This window comes from Hippichthys cyanospilos, chromosome 11 (assembly GCF_059441005.1).
Source record: "Hippichthys cyanospilos isolate Australia breed blue-spotted pipefish chromosome 11, RoL_Hcya_1.0, whole genome shotgun sequence".
Lineage (NCBI taxonomy): Eukaryota > Metazoa > Chordata > Actinopteri > Syngnathiformes > Syngnathidae > Hippichthys > Hippichthys cyanospilos.
The window spans coordinates 11,667,777-11,685,374 of record NC_142379.1 but is presented as its reverse complement, the minus strand read 5'-3'; the positions used below and the strand labels follow the sequence as shown (position 1 = coordinate 11,685,374).

Sequence of the window (17,598 nt, the reverse complement as noted above, 5' to 3'; positions counted from 1 at the left end):
ACATAATTTACAATCACACATTCATTTATGCATAATTTGCATTCATAGTTATAGGCTCGATAGTTGCCACAGGTGGTATCAATTAGGGGGCAAATTAGTCAATTTTGGCAAGTTACATCACAGTTCAATTGTGTCAAACCAAGTCCTGAAGTTACTTTATGAATGCAGTTCAATGATGGTTTTAGTTTTTCTCCCGTCACAATTCTCTCATACGGAGTCCTAAATCCTCTCCTTTGTTGTAACCAACTTTTCATGAGCTTTTACTGCAGCTGGTCATTTCAAAAGTAGTTGAATCACATGCAAAATCAGTCCAAATTATTGCTTGTTATTAATACAAATTGAACAAATGCAATTTTACGGTTTATTATTGGATTTGTACAATAAGAACATTATACTTTTCCAAACTTTGTGTAATGCATAACGTATTTCAAATACACATCCTTCACTTAGCAGAAAATACTTGTCCATGTACAGTAATTTTATGGAATAACATGACATCAACATGAAGAGTTTTAGTCTTTAAGTGCTATACAATTGAAAGTGAAGGAGCCTCATGTGCAGTGTTTGTGGTAAAGCGCAGTGAAAGTCGAACATTTCCAGACTGTGTTGTTCACGCAGCAGCTTTCTGTCTGTTGTGCTTGGCAAACCACTCATTGCTTTTGTCCTCAGCCATTCCCTGAAAAACAAATAAGATGTTTCGCATCAAATGTAATTTAAGTATTTATTAGGGCACTTCACTCTGCACAGAGACAGCTGTTTCAATACAAGCCAGAACAATGCCATAACCATTTTAGGTCATTCAATCACAAGCCGGCAGTAGTTCAGGAGTCTGTTTGTTTTCTTTATTGTAATATTGTTTGTCTTATACAGTACTTACAAATAACATGGAGAAGCACAACTGACCTTATCAAGGAGCTCATTTCCTTTGGGGTCCACCATGGAAAGCTGTCGAAAAGCTTCATCACCCACAAAGCAAATTTCGTGACCATCCTACAAGGAAAACACAAGGGGAAAAAAAAGTTACCACAAAACACAACACATTCAAAAAACCTACAAACGTCTAAGTAGAAGCGTGATTCAGGTTACCATGGCATATGTATCCATAATTTTTAACAGCCAACTTCTTATGCATACTTTTTAATGGACTTACCGGGTCTGTGAGAATCACCACCTCCACTGTGGCTTTTCCGGGGGTGTCCAAGCTCACCAATGGTGTGAGAATAGTCTGATTCTCCTTTTTCATCAAGGCCTCCAGATCAGGAAGCTGTGGAATTTGATGGCAAAATATTTGAGTAAATACGCTACTCATTACTCATTTATCAAACATTAATTTAAAATGTATTTACTTGCTCTCGAGGGCACGAAAAGGCAATCCTCCCAAATGCTGTCCCATGATTTACAGTCCCATTGATGTCGTGAAGCTCCAATTTACACTTTAAACACAAACAAGTACGGTATGTATGAAAATATTATATTTCAAATTTAAAGGAAAATTATTTTATAATACAAGTCCATTTCCACCATCTCACCTTGTAGCAAGACGTCTTCACTTTATTTATATTAATGTTTTTTTTTTTAACATAATAATATTCTTTAAAGAATTTCATTTTATTTTAAGAGTACACAACATGGCTCTATACTTAATATTCAGGAAGTAATATTGCTGTTACTTATTTCTAATATTCCATTTTCCTTTATATTATATTCATTTTTAATGTCATATTGGTGTCTATTTTATATTTTTATTCTTGAAAGACAGACAAGTTCATATAATAAATATATTTCTGAGGTACTTGTGCGTCTCCGAATCCCAGCAGCACCGTTTTCTTGTCATCATTTTTTTCCATCACCGTCATTCCTAACAATTTTGACCAGTAGTGAATAGACTTGGAGATGTCTGATACGCCAAGGCAAACCTTCTGCACAGGATCTAGAGTGAAAAAGTTTTCATAGCAGTAATGCAACAACAATAACAAAAAGGAGACTTCCTTATACAAAACAAACCCATGATAGCCACCTGTGGAGGGCTGTTCCTTATCCACCAGATAGAACCGATAACCTCCTGGAGCCTGCGTCAGGTACAAGCTGTCCCCCACTTGAGTGAGAGGCCAGCCCAAACGTTTGGCATTGCTGACGGCCTGGCTTGACTGAAGGGTAAGCCCCTGTAAAACCACAACAATGATCGTAAAAACAACAAATAACGACTCAATATTAATTTAGACACAATTATAGATTCCACATATAAGCAAACGTACTAAAAAATCATTTCCAAGTTGATAATCGGCCACCCCGTAATTGTAGGTCAGCTCAGCAACAAAATGGTCGTCTTCTGGACCAAAACCAACCATAGTCTTGCTCCATTTGCCATCATAGGGACTGTGTAGAGAGTGCAATTCAAAACTTTATAATATGCACAGAATTAAATGTGTTACTCACCCGTTGCATGTTGCTTTGCAGCCTTCGACAAATTCCTCGTGACGCAAAACCTGCAATTCATAAGAAAAAATATTTGTGGGGAAACTACCGCCGGGTAAATAGTTAGGAAACGCGTTCATTGTCCACATTGTGCAAGAAGAAATTGAAAAAAAAAAAAAGATAACACACCTTCATGCCCAAAACGTCTCGGTAAAATGTGGCCGTTTTGGATCGGTCGCCAACTTTGAAAACAAAATGTAGAGCTCGTCTCATGTTCTTTTTTCGGAAAAGATGTTGCCTGCTCTTACTGTTATTACGAGTAGAAGGATCACATGAACGCGACAGAACTTCCGCGTTGATCGATTTCTCTGCCGTCGATTAGATGACAGCAAAGCACCAACATGACCGCAAAAAGTGCGTCAACTAATTGTTTGTTTTTATTTCATAAAATAAAAAAAATACCCCTTTTTATTTCCTAAAATTAAAAACATTTTTTAGTTTTATGTTTCGTATACACATAAATATTGATTGTATACACAGTATTATATTTCAAAATAGTTTGTCGTATCGTGAAACTCGTTAGACTTTAGAGGGCGCTGTAGTTTAGCTAAAGAATATTTGTCTAGCGAAGAAAACAGACAAGGCAACATGGCGACTTACATAAAACGTTGCCTCTACACCTGGGAACGAGCTCTTTTCTTGTCGCGAAGGAATGTCTTCAACGTGGAAACTAAACGATACGTGCGGGGACTGAGAAGGAAGCCGGTGAAGGTGATATTTCCCGAAAATGAGAGCACTAAACAAGAATTAAAGCTGCCGATTTCAGAGGAGAAGAAGGTGGGGAAAGTTCCACTGAGAGCCGAGCAGCATCATGAAGGCATAATCGATTTGAACAAGAATGACGAGATAACATCGCCAAAATTGGCCCATGCGGGTGTTAGAAGTGATGAAATCGACGGGGTCCGCTTCGAGAAGGCATCACCTGGGGATAAGAGATTGTCGTGAGTGTTATTCGTACACCCACAATGCCTCTCTTGGCTTGTCATTTTTCTGACAAGAAATATGAACATCAACTAGATTTTGGTATTCATGTAATTTGATGCTAGAATTGGGTTTGAAGTTCATTCTCGGAAGCGGTCAACATTTAGGGGATTTTATTGTAATATAAAAAATTTAAAGCACAAGTAACGTTTGAAATATATTTTTGAAATTCTCGTTAAATAAATATTTTAAATTTTGCACTAATATATAAGCTAACGTTACACACTTAGCTGGTTATAGGGGGTATACTTTTAAAATACATGATAGCAAAACCTTAGAGAACAATTTTGTTGATATATTGATTAATATAAAATTCTAAAATTAATCTGAAAATTAATTTTACTAATTCTTTATTGAAAATAAAAAATAACATTTAAAAAAAATCAAATGCAAACTATCAAATTAATAGAATCATTGAAGTTGACTTTGTGTCATTTGCCTTGCAGAAGGTTGGTGAGCGTTGCCCGTTCCAGAACGTTCCGGGAACAGCAAGGCAAGATCCTGTTGGAGGGTCGGCGTCTGATCTGCGATGCTTTGAACGCGGGCGCCGTTCCTCAGACCATCTTCTTCAGCACCCTCGAGCGCTTACGAGAGCTTCCTTTGGACAAGCTGAGGAGAGCTGCGCTGGTCAAAGTCAAGTTTGAGGACATCAAGCTGTGGTCTGACTTGGTGGCCCCGCAAGGAGTTATAGGTGAGAGTGGCTTTTTATAGTAAATCTTAGGGGGGTACTTCTCTCTGAGTATCATAAGAAAAATTATTCTACACAAATAAAGTCAGAAAGAAGTTCTATTACTTTTGAGAGTACCGCAAGTTTTCATTTTTGAGGTAAAAAAAAAAAAAGTCACCATGTAAGTTCTTACGTTTTTACCTCTGCATTTGTTTTAAGTGTATTTTTGCAATTAATGTTTATATACTACCCTGTTTTAAATTTGGATATGCTATGCAGTATATGCTCCAATATTAAAGTAATTGATGTGGGAATCAAGGTGCAAAAAAAAAAACCACTTTTTTTTTTTTTTTTTAAAGAAAACACTGATTTACCAAATAAATCCAGAAATTGTTTTTAAATCAGCAAAACAATATATTTGAAGGTATTTTGTTTGCAATTTGATCACAAAATTTAAGTTTAATGTTTAATTGACTCAATTATATTCTTGGAAGCTCTTCATTTGTCTTGGCGTTTATCTAAGCAGTCTTTTAAGATAATCAAGGTATTTTTCCCACCATTCTTCACAAAGTACTTTCCACAAACCATCTTTATTCTTAATTTCTGGTTGAAAGGTTGGACTGACTTTATCTATTGTTTTGTTGCCATACCCTTTAGGGCAGGTCCATCTAGTGCATGCATAACGCAACCCCAGCCACTACTGTAGCTTCTCTTCTATGCGTCTTATAATGCGATGCGCCTTATGTATGATAACAATTTTAAAATTGGTCATTCGTTGAATGTGCGTCTTACAATTCGGCACGATTTATAGTGCGGAATATACGGTACTTGTAATTATCTGAACTTTACATATCTGCATTGCTGTTGACTGTCGTTTGTGTGCTCAGGTATATTTTCTCGTCCTGATGCGCGCCGACTGAACTTTACTGCCAGCGAACAGTCGGTGCCCCTGTCTCTCATATGCGACAACATCAGAGATCCCGGCAACCTGGGCACCATGCTGAGATGCGCCGCCGCCGCCGGCTGCCACCAAGTGCTACTCACTAAAGGTAATTGTAAATGTAATCAAATGGAAGTCATTCTATCAAATAATAAATGTTTCCCGTCATCTCCAGGCTGCGTCGACATCTGGGAGCCCAAAGTTTTGCGAGCAGCCATGGGCGCCCACTTCTATCTTCCCATTCATCCTAGTTTGAAGTGGGAGGAAGTGGAGGATCACCTCCCCGAGCACGTCGGCATCCATGTGGCTGACCACCAACAAAAGCAGGAGGTTGACTCCTCAAACAAACCCAGCGATTTCGGCTGGATCAGCACAGCGCGCGCTCACCGCGATGCCCACTTCGAGGACTCCGAGTCCGACTCGGATGAAGAAGAGCTGTCCCTGCCCAGAGTGGACGCCGCAGCGTACCATGACGACTGGGCGAGGGGCGCGGTCGCCTTGGTGGTCGGCGGAGAGACGCACGGGCTGAGCTTGGAGGCACTCCAACTGGCAGAAAAGAGGGCGGGATGCAGGCTCTTCATTCCCATGGTTCCGCGCGTGGACAGCTTGAACTCAGCCATGGCGGCCAGCATCCTGTTGTTTGAGGGCAGGAAGCAACTTTTGACAGCTACGCAAAACTCCGGAAGGAAGTGGACGATCAACACTGGACGACACATTTCATAATGTTAGACATTGACTTCTGTACTGCATGTCAACATTAAATGTTTCTTATCTCAAGCACTTTTCTCTTGTTATTATTTTGGTTTGAAACCCCTAAATTCCCGCAAGAAAATCAAGCAATGCAGTATATGAAAAACAAATGCAAAGCAGAGGCCCATGTGCAAAGTTAGTCAAATTGCAAGAGCATCTCTTGCGTATTGTCAAAAAAAAAGCGCCATCTTGCACAATAGAAACAAACAAAACGCTGCAATCACTTTATTCTTTTTTTGGTTTGTTTTGTTTTTCAAAGTTCCATGGTCCAGACGTGAAAAAGATGTGAGTGACAAGTAGGTCCACTGGGCTTCGCTAGAATCCAGAAATGCTATTTGATAATGCCATTATGTGGGAAAAAGAAGAATCTTTGTATATATTAACTGTAGGGGTATAGAGTCAATGCAAGGCACCACAGGAGATGGAGAGAGTAAAAAAAAAAAAAAAAGTTAAGCAGTTAATAGTAAAAAGTGGAGGATGATGCTGAAGGAGTGCATTGATGATGACTGTTCAGTTCTCGTCCATATTTGGACCTCCTGTCTCAGATGGGCTCGGGTTTAAGCTTGTCTGCCAGGAAGTCATCGACAAATTCCTCCACAACGTCCGGCGTGATCTCCTCCACATCGCGCACGTACTTAGCCCGCGCTGACATGTCCAGGATGGTGAGTAGCGGCGCCGCCTCTGGCAGATTGGTGTAATCACGCAGAGAGTCGCTCATATCGTCCTGTGGAGACATTGAAGGGCCGTCATGTTCTGCAGATGGCAGCAGTGACCATATGCTGTTAGTCTCACCCTGAATGCAGTGTCACAGCGTTATAATTCTTTACACAATTAATATTTGAACATAAATAGTGAGATTATGCAACATTTTACAGGCATACTTGTATATTATTTATCCTCTGCATAGAAAAATGAATATTACTGTTCTTATTGAGGAGCTGAGTGTCGATTTATCTGTCTGTAACATACTGTGCAAGTGCTGTCATTTCACAGGGTGCAGGAAACCCAACGGCTTTTTTGGCACTGATTAAGTGCAGGTGTGGGGATAGGGGTGTAAGCCACGAGTGTTTTCTGAACATCCCGAGACAGGAAGTAAGATATGAGCGTAATCAGGACGTGAAAATGAAACGCGCTGCTCTCACGGGCGGTTAGGGTCAAGACAGGAAATTAAGACTTTGTGGATGTAAAATATCTGATTTGGCTTGTGAAGGAGGGATTCATATTTCGGTGTATTCACACCAGTACATTTAAACTGTGACACATTGCAGACACATCTACCTTCCCTTTCTGGATTATTTCTGGTTGCGTTTACTTTTTTTGTGCAATCTGGCGATTATCAGTAATGTGGGAGGGAGGTTCTTGTTTCAATAACTTTATGACACTTTTGCATTTTGTGCAGTGTAGCTTCTTGTAGGGCCGAACACTTAAAAAAAAAAAAAAAAATCACAAGGCAAAAGTCAGAGTGATGTGCCATCATTTTGATTCATGAAACTTTGGAACTCCAAATTATTGATAAAGATTTACGCACATAAAAATGAGCAACATGAAGTGTCTAGTTTAGCGATCACAGTGAAGATGTGTTCCAAAAAATCCTGAAAAACATTATCTTAATTTTAAGTTTTTAAAGGGACTATGTGTAAGATTTAGACCATTTTTCATTATGGACAGCAGGAGGTGCTGCATTTACCATTGTCCATAGCTGTAACAAACATAGCAGCCTCCGGAGGAGTGCCACCCCCCATGTAATATAATTTAATGATAACTCGACCTACGATTATATTTGAAACATACTTTTGGTCATTAAGAACACATTTATTTGCAAGTTTTTGACATTTATAATCATTTAATTGATTCAATTTTAATGAAAAATTGTATACATTTTACACAGTCCCTTTTAGTGATAGCCAGGTAATGCAAGGTAGCTTATGTTTTGGGTTGACCCATTCTTACAGGGGGGAAGTGTTTTTTTTTTTTTTTTTAAACTGTTGAATACTAAAATCTTTTTGTAAATTTACATAATCCATCACAAGAGTCGCAGGTTCGCTGGTGCCTGTCCCTAGGTGACTTCAGGCACTAGACGGGGGACAACCTGAATTGGTTGGAGTGTGGGAGGAAGCCAGAATACCCGGAGAGAACCCACGCAGGCTTGGGGAGAACACGCAAACTCCACAAAGGAAGGCCGGAGGCAACTGGATTTGAACTCAGGCCTCCTAACTGTGAGGCGAACGCGCTAACCAATACAGTAATACTCAAAGTAATAACAATAATAACTCAAATAATAACTCTAAGCTCTCAATAGCATAATAACTAAATGTCATTATGATCAACTTTGTTCAACTGCAAACAAACAAATGAAACAGGTAAAGCTTACTTTATCAGAGCATTCCCCATCTACGAATCCCAATCTCAATATTGATCCATATATAAGGCGCACCTGATTATAAGGCCCACCGTCAGCTTTTTTTTTTTTTTTAAAATAAGGCTTTTAGGTGTGCCTTATAGTGCGGAAAATATGGTAATTGTTCAGCCCTACTATTGTTTTGACTTTGTGGAGACTATTGTCTAACTTTATGTCCCGTGTCCGTTTGTAGAATGACTTATGTAGTGGAAGCTACAGATAACCTAGCACTGCTCATATTTACCTCAGCCAATCTTGATTTTCGCACATTTGCGCTAAATGCCAAGCAAGCATCCCATGATGGAAGTGATGTTTTTTTTTCCTTACCTCTCCAGCCACAAAGAAGAGCAGGGGCGTCTCCTCCTCCTTAGCTTTGTACTTAGTCATCAGCTTCTCAGCGATGGGTCGGATCAGCTCCTTGGCCGGCTCCAGCTCGCCTTCCTCCTCGGCGTCTGAAGAGAACAACAGATGGTCTGCGTCTTGTTTTGCTATACGGTTTGACCTCGACACATATCGGGGCGGTGTTGAATTTAGCTGGCCCCTGCAAAATGAGCTACAGTCTTCAAAAATTTGGAAGGCACGTCGATCATGAGCGTGTCCAAAAAAACGACTCGAAATGTCATGCTTGCATGACAGAGGAAGGCGGCCATATTGGCTTCAAGTGGCCATTTTTGGCTCGTTTCACTTTAATTACGTACTGTATGTACTTGACCTAGATTTTGTCTGGTTGCTACTTTCTACCTTTTTTGAACAACGTACACTAGAGCGGGTGAATGCAACCTGCAGCTCCAGAGCCCCATATGGTGCTTTCATCCTTCTGCTCTCTGAAACTTTGAAAGTATACTGTATCGCTCTCGGATCGAGACAAAAAGTCTCTCGTAGCAAAGGCTGAAAGAAAAAAGGAAATCAGCCGTCTTGGTTGAAAGTTGCCATTTGAGTCATGTTCTTTGAGTAAAGCAGTCTTTTTTCAATGATGCACACCATGCACATTTTTTTTTCAGCCAAGTACCTCCAACCAACACAGCATAAAAAACCTTTGTGTCTGATTTACTAAACTTTGGAACCTCTTTTGTAGTCATCTGTTGAATTTCTGGCTCGTCTGCCAGAAAATTGCATTGATAATGACAATTCACAACCGAATAAACCCTAACATATTAAAAGCATCCTTTTTTTTTTTTTTTTTTTTGCAAAGGAATCACTATATAGAATTTAGCAGTACGTTGTTTCATGTTCTAGTTTATTTGCTCTTAATTTGAAAAGAAAACTGTGCCTCTCACATGGGGCTGTCACCATCTAATATTTTTAGAAAAGATATTTCATTGATCAATCGATTAGAATTTTCATTAATGCATCAAAGCATGTTGTATTTTTCCCAATTTTGGTTCATGAACAAATTACTTTTATTTAGTATCATTTAGTTAAAAAAAAGCAAAACCAAAATAACTAAGCAATGTCAGATGAAAGGGGAAAAAAAATTCCTCAACACACTTTTTGAAAATGATTGAGTTCAAGAATCATTTTCCAAAGTAAATGTAGATGTTTGCGCTCAACTGTTAATTTCTCAATACAGTATAACATTTTTCTATAAATTCCATGAAATGAATGAACATTTTTAGGATCTTTTTTCCTTTTGTTCATAAAATTTTACCCACAGAAAACGTAACAGGAAATAAGTGGAAAAAAAAGAACCACTAAATAAATGAACAAATACAATGAAACACAAACAGGTTTTTGGTTGAAATAGAATCGAAAGAAAATACCCAAATGAAAATATGTGCATGTAAACTTCAATTCAAGGACAACAGTGATATGAAAAGAAAATGAAACAGGTGAAAATGGTGCTGTGGATGGCCTGGTGGAAGAGTGGTTAAAACGTCCGCCTCACAGTCAAGAGTCCTAAGTTCAATTCGAGCTCGCTCCGGCCTTCCTTGTGTGGAGTTTGCATGTTCCCTCCGAGTCCGGGTGGGTTTTCTCGAAGCACTCCGGCTTACTCCCACATTCCAAAGTGGACACACCAAATTGCCCAAGGGCGTGGTTGTGAGCGTGAATGGTTGTTAGTCTCGGTGTGCCTTGCGATTGGCTGGAAACCAGTTCAGGGTGTCCCCTTTCTACTGCCCATAGACTGCTAGGATAGACAACAGCAAGCCAGCGACCCTAGAGAGGATAAACTATGGACAATGGAGCTGTAGTTTCTCGTTTTGGACACTGGGTGGCACCCATGTAATGATATTCATGACAAGAAGTTGAAAACTCAGTCATGATGTCACATCAACTATGAAAGCCTGGGTGCTCACTGCAAGTCAATTTGAAAGGAATACAAGACTGATTCTTTATAATACAACACCGACCAAACCCAAATGGCGACCCAAACCCGAATGGCGACCCCCTCCCATTGTGAATCCCTCCTAAAATTTTTACCTGCACTAAGCAGTAGCAGGACAAAAAGGCTAAATGCTAATGTGAATGCTAGTGTAGGCAAGTTCAGCTTTCTATCACTGGAAAAGCAACTTATTTTGCGCAAGCGTGGCAACATCTGCTTGTAAGTTGCAGTCCTCATCTCAACATTGCCTCAACAAATAATAAATCATGCCTATTGATTGTGAACAGTGGACCTAAAAGATTTGGTCTTTAATTTTTTTTTTAACATTTCACAAATTCATTTTGCAGTCCGGATCCAGCCCACGTTTGACACCCCTGTTCTAACCAATTACTCGGTAATAAATATACTAGTCAAATAATTTTGTAATTCATCATCTGTCAATCAATTAATTTTACCGATACCCGCAGACACCTTGTTAAAATCTTTTTTACCCATTTGTGCTTATAGTCCCATTTCAGAGCAATGTTTCAATACACAATCAAGCAATGGCCAATTGTACTCGAAATGTGGTCGGCCTGCTAATAAATTGGAAAGGTGAATACTAAACAGATAGGCGAGGAGATCACGAGAGATTCTACTGAAATCGCCAATCTCCGACTCACCCACGAAAAGGACGAGGCAAGGTCCTTCATGGAGCTGCGCAGCATTGGCCTCGCTGAGCTCTAGCACGGGGCGGGGGTGCCACGGAAACAGCCGGCACTCGGGGTCATTCAGCACTTCCACGCGACCCTGTCGTGTGATCACGTGACCGTCGGTGTCCAACAGGATCAGGGTGGGGATACCTAGAGAGCGATAAAGGGGGTTGAAAGATAACGGGATGGAACTTTATTCAACACCTAGCGAAGATAGATTTCTAGCTCAGCTGCTGAAAATTTGCATCAATAATGTCATTACATATCCATGTAAAATTTATGCTTTGCAAAAGAAGTCACTATAACAACATTTAGTAATGAGGTGAAAAGAATAAAACATTCATTGTGTGGTATTACTATGCATATGACAATAAAACTCCTGAATCTTGAATTTATGTTTCAATCAATTTGCTTTTTGTTTGAAAAGAATTGCTGATACTTGTAGAAACCTGTTAAAAACCCTTTGTGCTCACTTATGTGCCTTCGTGTACCCCCAGGGGGTACTGGTATCCCATTGTCATTAAAAACAAGGTCAAGTGTATTTTGGATCATATATTTTCTAGACTTCTCATTTTCATAGTGGGGGACTGGAGTCTACCCATGCCGACTTTGGGTGATCATTATACTTTGCTCTAGACTGGTCCCCAATTAGACAGAAATAAAAAAAATAGAAAAAAAAGTCTATGGAACACCCAATCATGTGTGCAACAGACGTGTCGTACAATGTGAACTTTTGCACAACAGAAATGAGCAAACATGTCAGAGTTAAAGAAAGTCAACTCCCTGCACACATTGTTCCCCCTAGGGCTGCTTGTGATTCCTGTGATCACAATCTGTCAGCTTTATCAGAAACAGCCATGATGCAGGAGCACAGCCGGGGCTAGCGTCACTGTTCGTCTTGTCTGCTCATGTGGACTCAAGGCAGGCCAGAGTGGGTAGAGCGAGAGGGGGTGGCAGAGGAGCAGGCGCTATGTTGACATCTCTGTGCATTCCTCACATGCTTTGCAGGAAAAAGCAACCCCCCCACACACACACACTTATTTCAGGCAAGGAATGAAGAGGAAGAGTGAAGTGTGTAGAAGCGCAAACACGTTGACAGATCCAATCCAGGAGCTCATAAAAATTCCAAGTTGCAATGAGAGATACAGTTCTGACAACTGTGGATGTCTACTCTGAAAATATAAGAGTGGATGCTATAGTAGATGAGCATTCAGTATGTCCAAAAATCTTAACCCTGAAGCAGAAAAAAGGATGCATGGCTCACACTGTCTGATAATTGGCAAGGTGAGACTCCATTAATACTCTGCACGTGCTGTTGCAATGTTTATCAACATCTATCAGTTGTGTACTTGGTTTTTTAGCCATTTTTTTTACTTGTTTTTTTAGCCAGTCAATGAAATTTCACATTGTTTGCTACCATTAAACAAGAAGACCTTTGTAAGCCAAAGTTATTTGTTTTGGTTGTATACACAGCAAATATTTCTTTTTGTTTATGTTTAATTTTACAGCAGACTTCAACACAGAAAGAGCAACAAACAAATTCAAGCAAACACTTGACTTGGCTTCGTTTTTCAAGGACTGGTTACTATCTTCTAAACAGAGCAGGTTTAAAAAAAAATGATTGTGATGAGTAAAAGAAGATGCTAATTGACGATTAGCGTGAGGCTAATTTTAACTGTGAAAGCCTAACAATTTTGCTAGAACATACATTACAAATACTGTATAATGAAGGTACATTGTTGGGTGCTAACTTTGTAGCCAGACAAGCTAATGTGCTGCGACTCTCACATTGATCAATAAACCTAGCCAATTTAAGTGTCATTAGCATTGGGTTTCGAGTACCACTAAGAGGGCTACAGTGACTTTACATTGTTGTTGTTTTTTTTTTGCCACTTATTTACAGAGTTGTGGCGTAGAATTGATTTAAATTATGATTTTACTTGCATTGGGTCCAATTCTTAAGAGTAAATGTTTAAAAATGTCACCAATGCAATAAGTTAGAGCAAGACCTTTCTACTATTTGCAGAACTGATTTTTCTGAGAGTGGTCCCAACTTTCATATGAAAGTAAAATTCCTATTGCATGAACACTTAGTAGAATCTAATAAAATACAAACACTATAAATATAATTAAGAAATAAATTGTAGAATAAAACATCGCGGTAAGAAAAAAGATCAAATTGTAGGTCGACATTTTATGTGGTAGACAAAAAGCACCCCCCCCCCCCCAAAAAAAAATAAAAAATAGAGAGAGCAAATGCTACTCAAAAAACTGGGAAACTAAAAATAAATTGGGAAAATAATGAGCCTAGTTTCCAATGTCTTTCTTAGTGTGCTTCTGTAAGCTAAGTGAGAGGAGCACATGGTTTACCTTGAATCCCATACAGCCTGTTGAGTCGCGAGCGTCGAGCCTCATCTGAATACGGCACGGCCAACCAAGGCATCTCACTGAAGTACTGCTGAAAAGACTCCTCAGACCTATGGGAAGGACAAATAATGCATGTGTGTATCATAATAACTAGGCGCTATAAAGAATCCAGTATCTTACCGGTCAGCGCTGACAAAGACTATCTCAAACTTTTGCCCCGACTCTTTTATGGTGCGATACGACTCGACCAACACTCGTGTCAAACTGCGGCATGGTGGACACTAAAAGATATCAAATAGATGATACACTTTATTAGTATTGTGATAAAGTATTTTTTCCCCCAGAAAATAATAAACATTTGCCTCTAGAAAAAAAATGGCTTATATCATAAGGATGAAGCATTTTTTTCCTGTCGTAATCATATTTATTCAAGAAAAAAAGTAGTGTATATTGTCTAGAGCTTTTTTTCTTAAGAATAGAAGATTTAAAAAGTTGGATTTTTTCAACGTTTAAGTTTCAACATTTTTCTAAGAAAAAAATGCATCAAGACAGAATACAAATTTGTTTTTTTATTAACTTTTCCCCATCTTTTACAGTAATATGTTCCATAAACCCCCACTAATCTACACCCTGCATTAATTTTGTATTTGTGGAGTATGATTTAGGAAACAAAATCCCTCAGTCTTTTTCATCTCGGGAGGTGGTCGTTTTGTAGCTGTTTCCTGAAAATGACGTCACAGTTGCTCACAGCTCAGGTAACAACCACATTTTTTTTCTGAGTTAGGTAGTGCGCTGTGTCACAAGCTGAATTATGATTGGTCGGTACGTGATACCCTAGTCAATGTGATAGCATTTTCAGTCGACAATAAGAGGAAAAATGCCCGCCCCAAGAAGGATGAAAAGTAGATTTTGCTGCTTAATTCATTTTCCACAAACACTGTGTTAATTAGAATGCTGTGTTTAAACTAGTGGGCCTGCTAAAAGCATATTTTTGATAAGTAAAAAGTAAAAGGGTTGGCATCCCTTTTAATTTAAATAAAAAACAACATTAATCTTAAAAGAATGAAGCCAATTTTTTCTTCAGAATAAAGCCATAATTGTAGATTATGATTATTTTAATTTCAGAATAACGCTAGAATAGTACTCAACCGAAAACTTGCAATGACAATTCTGACCACTTGGAGGCGCTTTGCAACTTATGACTTTTCTGGCTTTTCACTCCAAATGACTTGAGTGTTTGGTGGTATTGTGGTACAAAACAATCTACTTTCTGGTCCATCTCTGTGTCATGTGTGATTATGGTTTGGTCCTGCCAACCCCTCAACAGAGGGTTTGTGGTTCTGGAATCGTGCAAGTATAAATACTTCATTACTGTTACTTCAGAAGATTTTTCAGGAACCTGTACTTGAGTATGTATTTTTCTGTCATCTTGTTTACTTTTAATCCCTACATGTGAACACGGGTTTCTGTACTTTCTATGTCTTTCTCTGATATAAAGTCTTGTTGATATGTGTATGCGGTATAATAAAAATCGGAAAAATGGGAGTGGGAGTACTCCTATCTGCACTTGGTAGGTCAACCTTAACCTCACATAACCCTAACTTGCTATTTACAAGGTGAGAGACAAAAATGTGACTTCATGAAAGACACTGACCCAGTGCGCCGAGAAGTAGACCCCAACGTAGTGCCCCTCCAGGGATGCGCTGTCGGTCGACTGCCTGTTGCTCCTGAGCAGAGGCCCAGCCACCACCTCTGCAAACGGCTTGGGCCCCCAGGGGAACTCGAGGCCTGGGAATAGACAAAGGGGACAATATAAGCCTGGGGTGGTCCAAGGTTTGGTATTTGCAACCAGCTCATAGAGTTTGAGCGACTAAATACTTTTTTTTGTCCATTATAATGTGAAGGAATTTGATTATTTGATTCAATGGTACGTTGTCAGCGCAGTAAAGCAAGTCTAAATCCTTTTTTTGCACCATGGACCGATTTCACAAAAAGTCACATTTGAAGTGACCGGCTGAATGAAAGAAATCATGACACAAGTCCTCCTTAAGTTTTGAAAGCTAATACTTCACTTTTCCACTTTAAATTATTTCTACTTATACTTCTATTTTATACAATCGTCACAATTTTCATTTTGTAAATGTAGATGTAAAAAAAAAAACAAAAAAAAACCTTTACCCCCCCATTGTTGAATAGTGTGTCACCAGGCTTTTTCTAAATTTTAAACATTTATAATGTAAATGTTATTTATAATTTTAAACATTTATAATGTTATAAATGTTATAAATATTACAAAATATAATGTTTTAAGTACACAATTAATTCGTTTTTCAGAAATAATTTCATCATTTAAACGGAAAAATTCAAAACATCCTTGTGACTACCTAGAAAGGGCAAATGCAGATTACATCCCAAATTGGGGTAAAGTCTTGTGAAAACAATCGTAGATAAAAAGAACAACCAATACTCAGAACTAGTTTGAGGAACTTTGAAGGAGAAATGTAGATTTACCCACATTTGGAAAAGTCATTTCAAAACAAGTGTAGATTCCAAGATCATCATTTCAAAAAGTTGTACACCAGTGGCTTTGACCAATACTTAGACAATGGGCTAAGTCCAAGAAACTCTGGAGAAATCTAAGAATGAGAATTGTAAATTTCCACACAGTGGGAAGGTTTTTTGGAGCCGTTCAAGTTATTTGGACGTCGGCACTTAACCCAAGGTCTGGAAAAAGACTAAACATTTAAGAATATTTATTTACTGGAAGAAGACTAAACATTAAAGACTACTGGGAGTTAAGGATTAATTTAAAGTATGTTTCGGCAACCCTCAAAACAATTTTCTGTCTTTGAAGAGGCAACCACACATTATGTTGAAACCAGTTTTAGGTTTTCAAGGAAATTGACTGTTGACGACAGAACCTAATTTATTTTTGGAACCACCAAGAAGAGGTTCCAGTTTTCGATTAAAATAACAGATGTGTTTCAAAAGCATCAATGATATTTTGAATTCTCAAATTATTGAACGGTACTCATAGCAATAGGAAAAGTTCAAGAAACTCTATGAACTCTGGACTGAGTTGCATCTATATATTTCTGTTAGTTGGTAACAATGGCTACCAAATGGTAGCAATTAAACAAAAACATAATCTCTATAACAGGTTAGTCTCCAGAAAAAAAAATATATCATTTTGCTAGATACCAAATAGAAACATAGAAGGCAAAAAAAAACCAACCCAAAAACATATTTACATAGTGAACAACAGATATATTATAAAATAAATAAAAAGAAATTAAAAAAAACATTTTTTTTGTTCTTTTTTTAACTTGTGCTTAGCAGAACACTATTTTTTTTTTATTTTAGACAAGTCTCTCACCATAGATTATGGTCTACGAGATCAAAAGGGACACCAGCTGTGTCATTCTGTCTGCATTAAAATATGCATTTTCGTAAATTAAACTGCTTTTGAAAAGTCGTATGGCAGCACTTGGCAGCCAATATGGGGCACTTAAGTGCTGCCAGCTGCTAACGCTGGAAAACAAACCACTGCGAAACATGCTGTTGGGAACTATTTCAAAATAAAAGCATTTCATGGCATTTATGTCTATATACTATTTGGTAAGGCCAAGTTTATTTTGAAGTAGGGCTGTAATCGTTGCTGTGTTTGGCTAGACTAATTCCTGGTAGCATACACATAAATGAGTGGGTACCATAAGCAGAAAAAAAATGCTTCATGCACTTTTTTGAACCAAGTTGCTCAAATTACTCAAGGATTTGTTTCTAGTATCTTTTCAAGCATAGCTTCTGATAACTTCATTTTGGCCCTGTTGATGCTGGCTAGAAATGCCCAACAAATGTGCTGCAGCTAAGTCAAATCAAACTTCTTGGAGAGGGCCACCTACTCCATGGAAACGGTTCACGCGGCTCTGGTTCACGCTTTCACTTCCTTTTTATGGTGTCTTCATTGTTGGCCCCGGGCACCAGAAAGTGGAGTTATATAGGGAGGGC

General features: G+C 38.7%; 3 protein-coding genes across 3 annotated transcripts in view; 1 reads left to right on the top strand and 2 right to left on the bottom strand.

The window, feature by feature from the left end:
* Nucleotides 1-347: 347 nt before the first annotated feature.
* glod4 (glyoxalase domain containing 4) lies at nucleotides 348-2,788 on the bottom strand. The gene is made up of 9 exons (XM_088427597.1): nucleotides 2,605-2,788; nucleotides 2,437-2,486; nucleotides 2,256-2,376; nucleotides 2,018-2,162; nucleotides 1,794-1,930; nucleotides 1,347-1,433; nucleotides 1,151-1,264; nucleotides 904-990; nucleotides 348-676 (listed from the first exon to the last, which is right to left on the bottom strand). The coding sequence occupies exons 1-9, from the start codon at nucleotides 2,686-2,688 to the stop codon at nucleotides 611-613; spliced, it is 891 nt and encodes a 296-aa protein (XP_088283723.1). The 5' UTR covers nucleotides 2,689-2,788; the 3' UTR covers nucleotides 348-610.
* A 266-nt stretch (nucleotides 2,789-3,054) lies between these two features.
* mrm3a (mitochondrial rRNA methyltransferase 3a) lies at nucleotides 3,055-5,837 on the top strand. Its single transcript, XM_088427595.1, has 4 exons — nucleotides 3,055-3,416; nucleotides 3,903-4,147; nucleotides 5,011-5,172; nucleotides 5,239-5,837. Exons 1-4 carry the CDS (start codon nucleotides 3,064-3,066, stop codon nucleotides 5,784-5,786), a joined length of 1,308 nt encoding a protein of 435 aa, XP_088283721.1. The 5' UTR covers nucleotides 3,055-3,063; the 3' UTR covers nucleotides 5,787-5,837.
* Nucleotides 5,838-6,023: 186 nt separating this feature from the next.
* The window catches only part of nxn (nucleoredoxin), a 38,977-nt gene continuing 27,402 nt past the window's right edge, over nucleotides 6,024-17,598 (bottom strand). The window contains exons 3-8 of the mRNA XM_088427596.1: nucleotides 15,245-15,378; nucleotides 13,771-13,871; nucleotides 13,594-13,700; nucleotides 11,194-11,373; nucleotides 8,539-8,663; nucleotides 6,024-6,537 (exon numbers count right to left, since the gene is read on the bottom strand). Coding sequence (XP_088283722.1) covers nucleotides 6,355-6,537; nucleotides 8,539-8,663; nucleotides 11,194-11,373; nucleotides 13,594-13,700; nucleotides 13,771-13,871; nucleotides 15,245-15,378 — 830 coding nt within the window. The 3' untranslated portion in view covers nucleotides 6,024-6,354. The remainder of the gene's footprint in view (nucleotides 6,538-8,538; nucleotides 8,664-11,193; nucleotides 11,374-13,593; nucleotides 13,701-13,770; nucleotides 13,872-15,244; nucleotides 15,379-17,598) is intronic.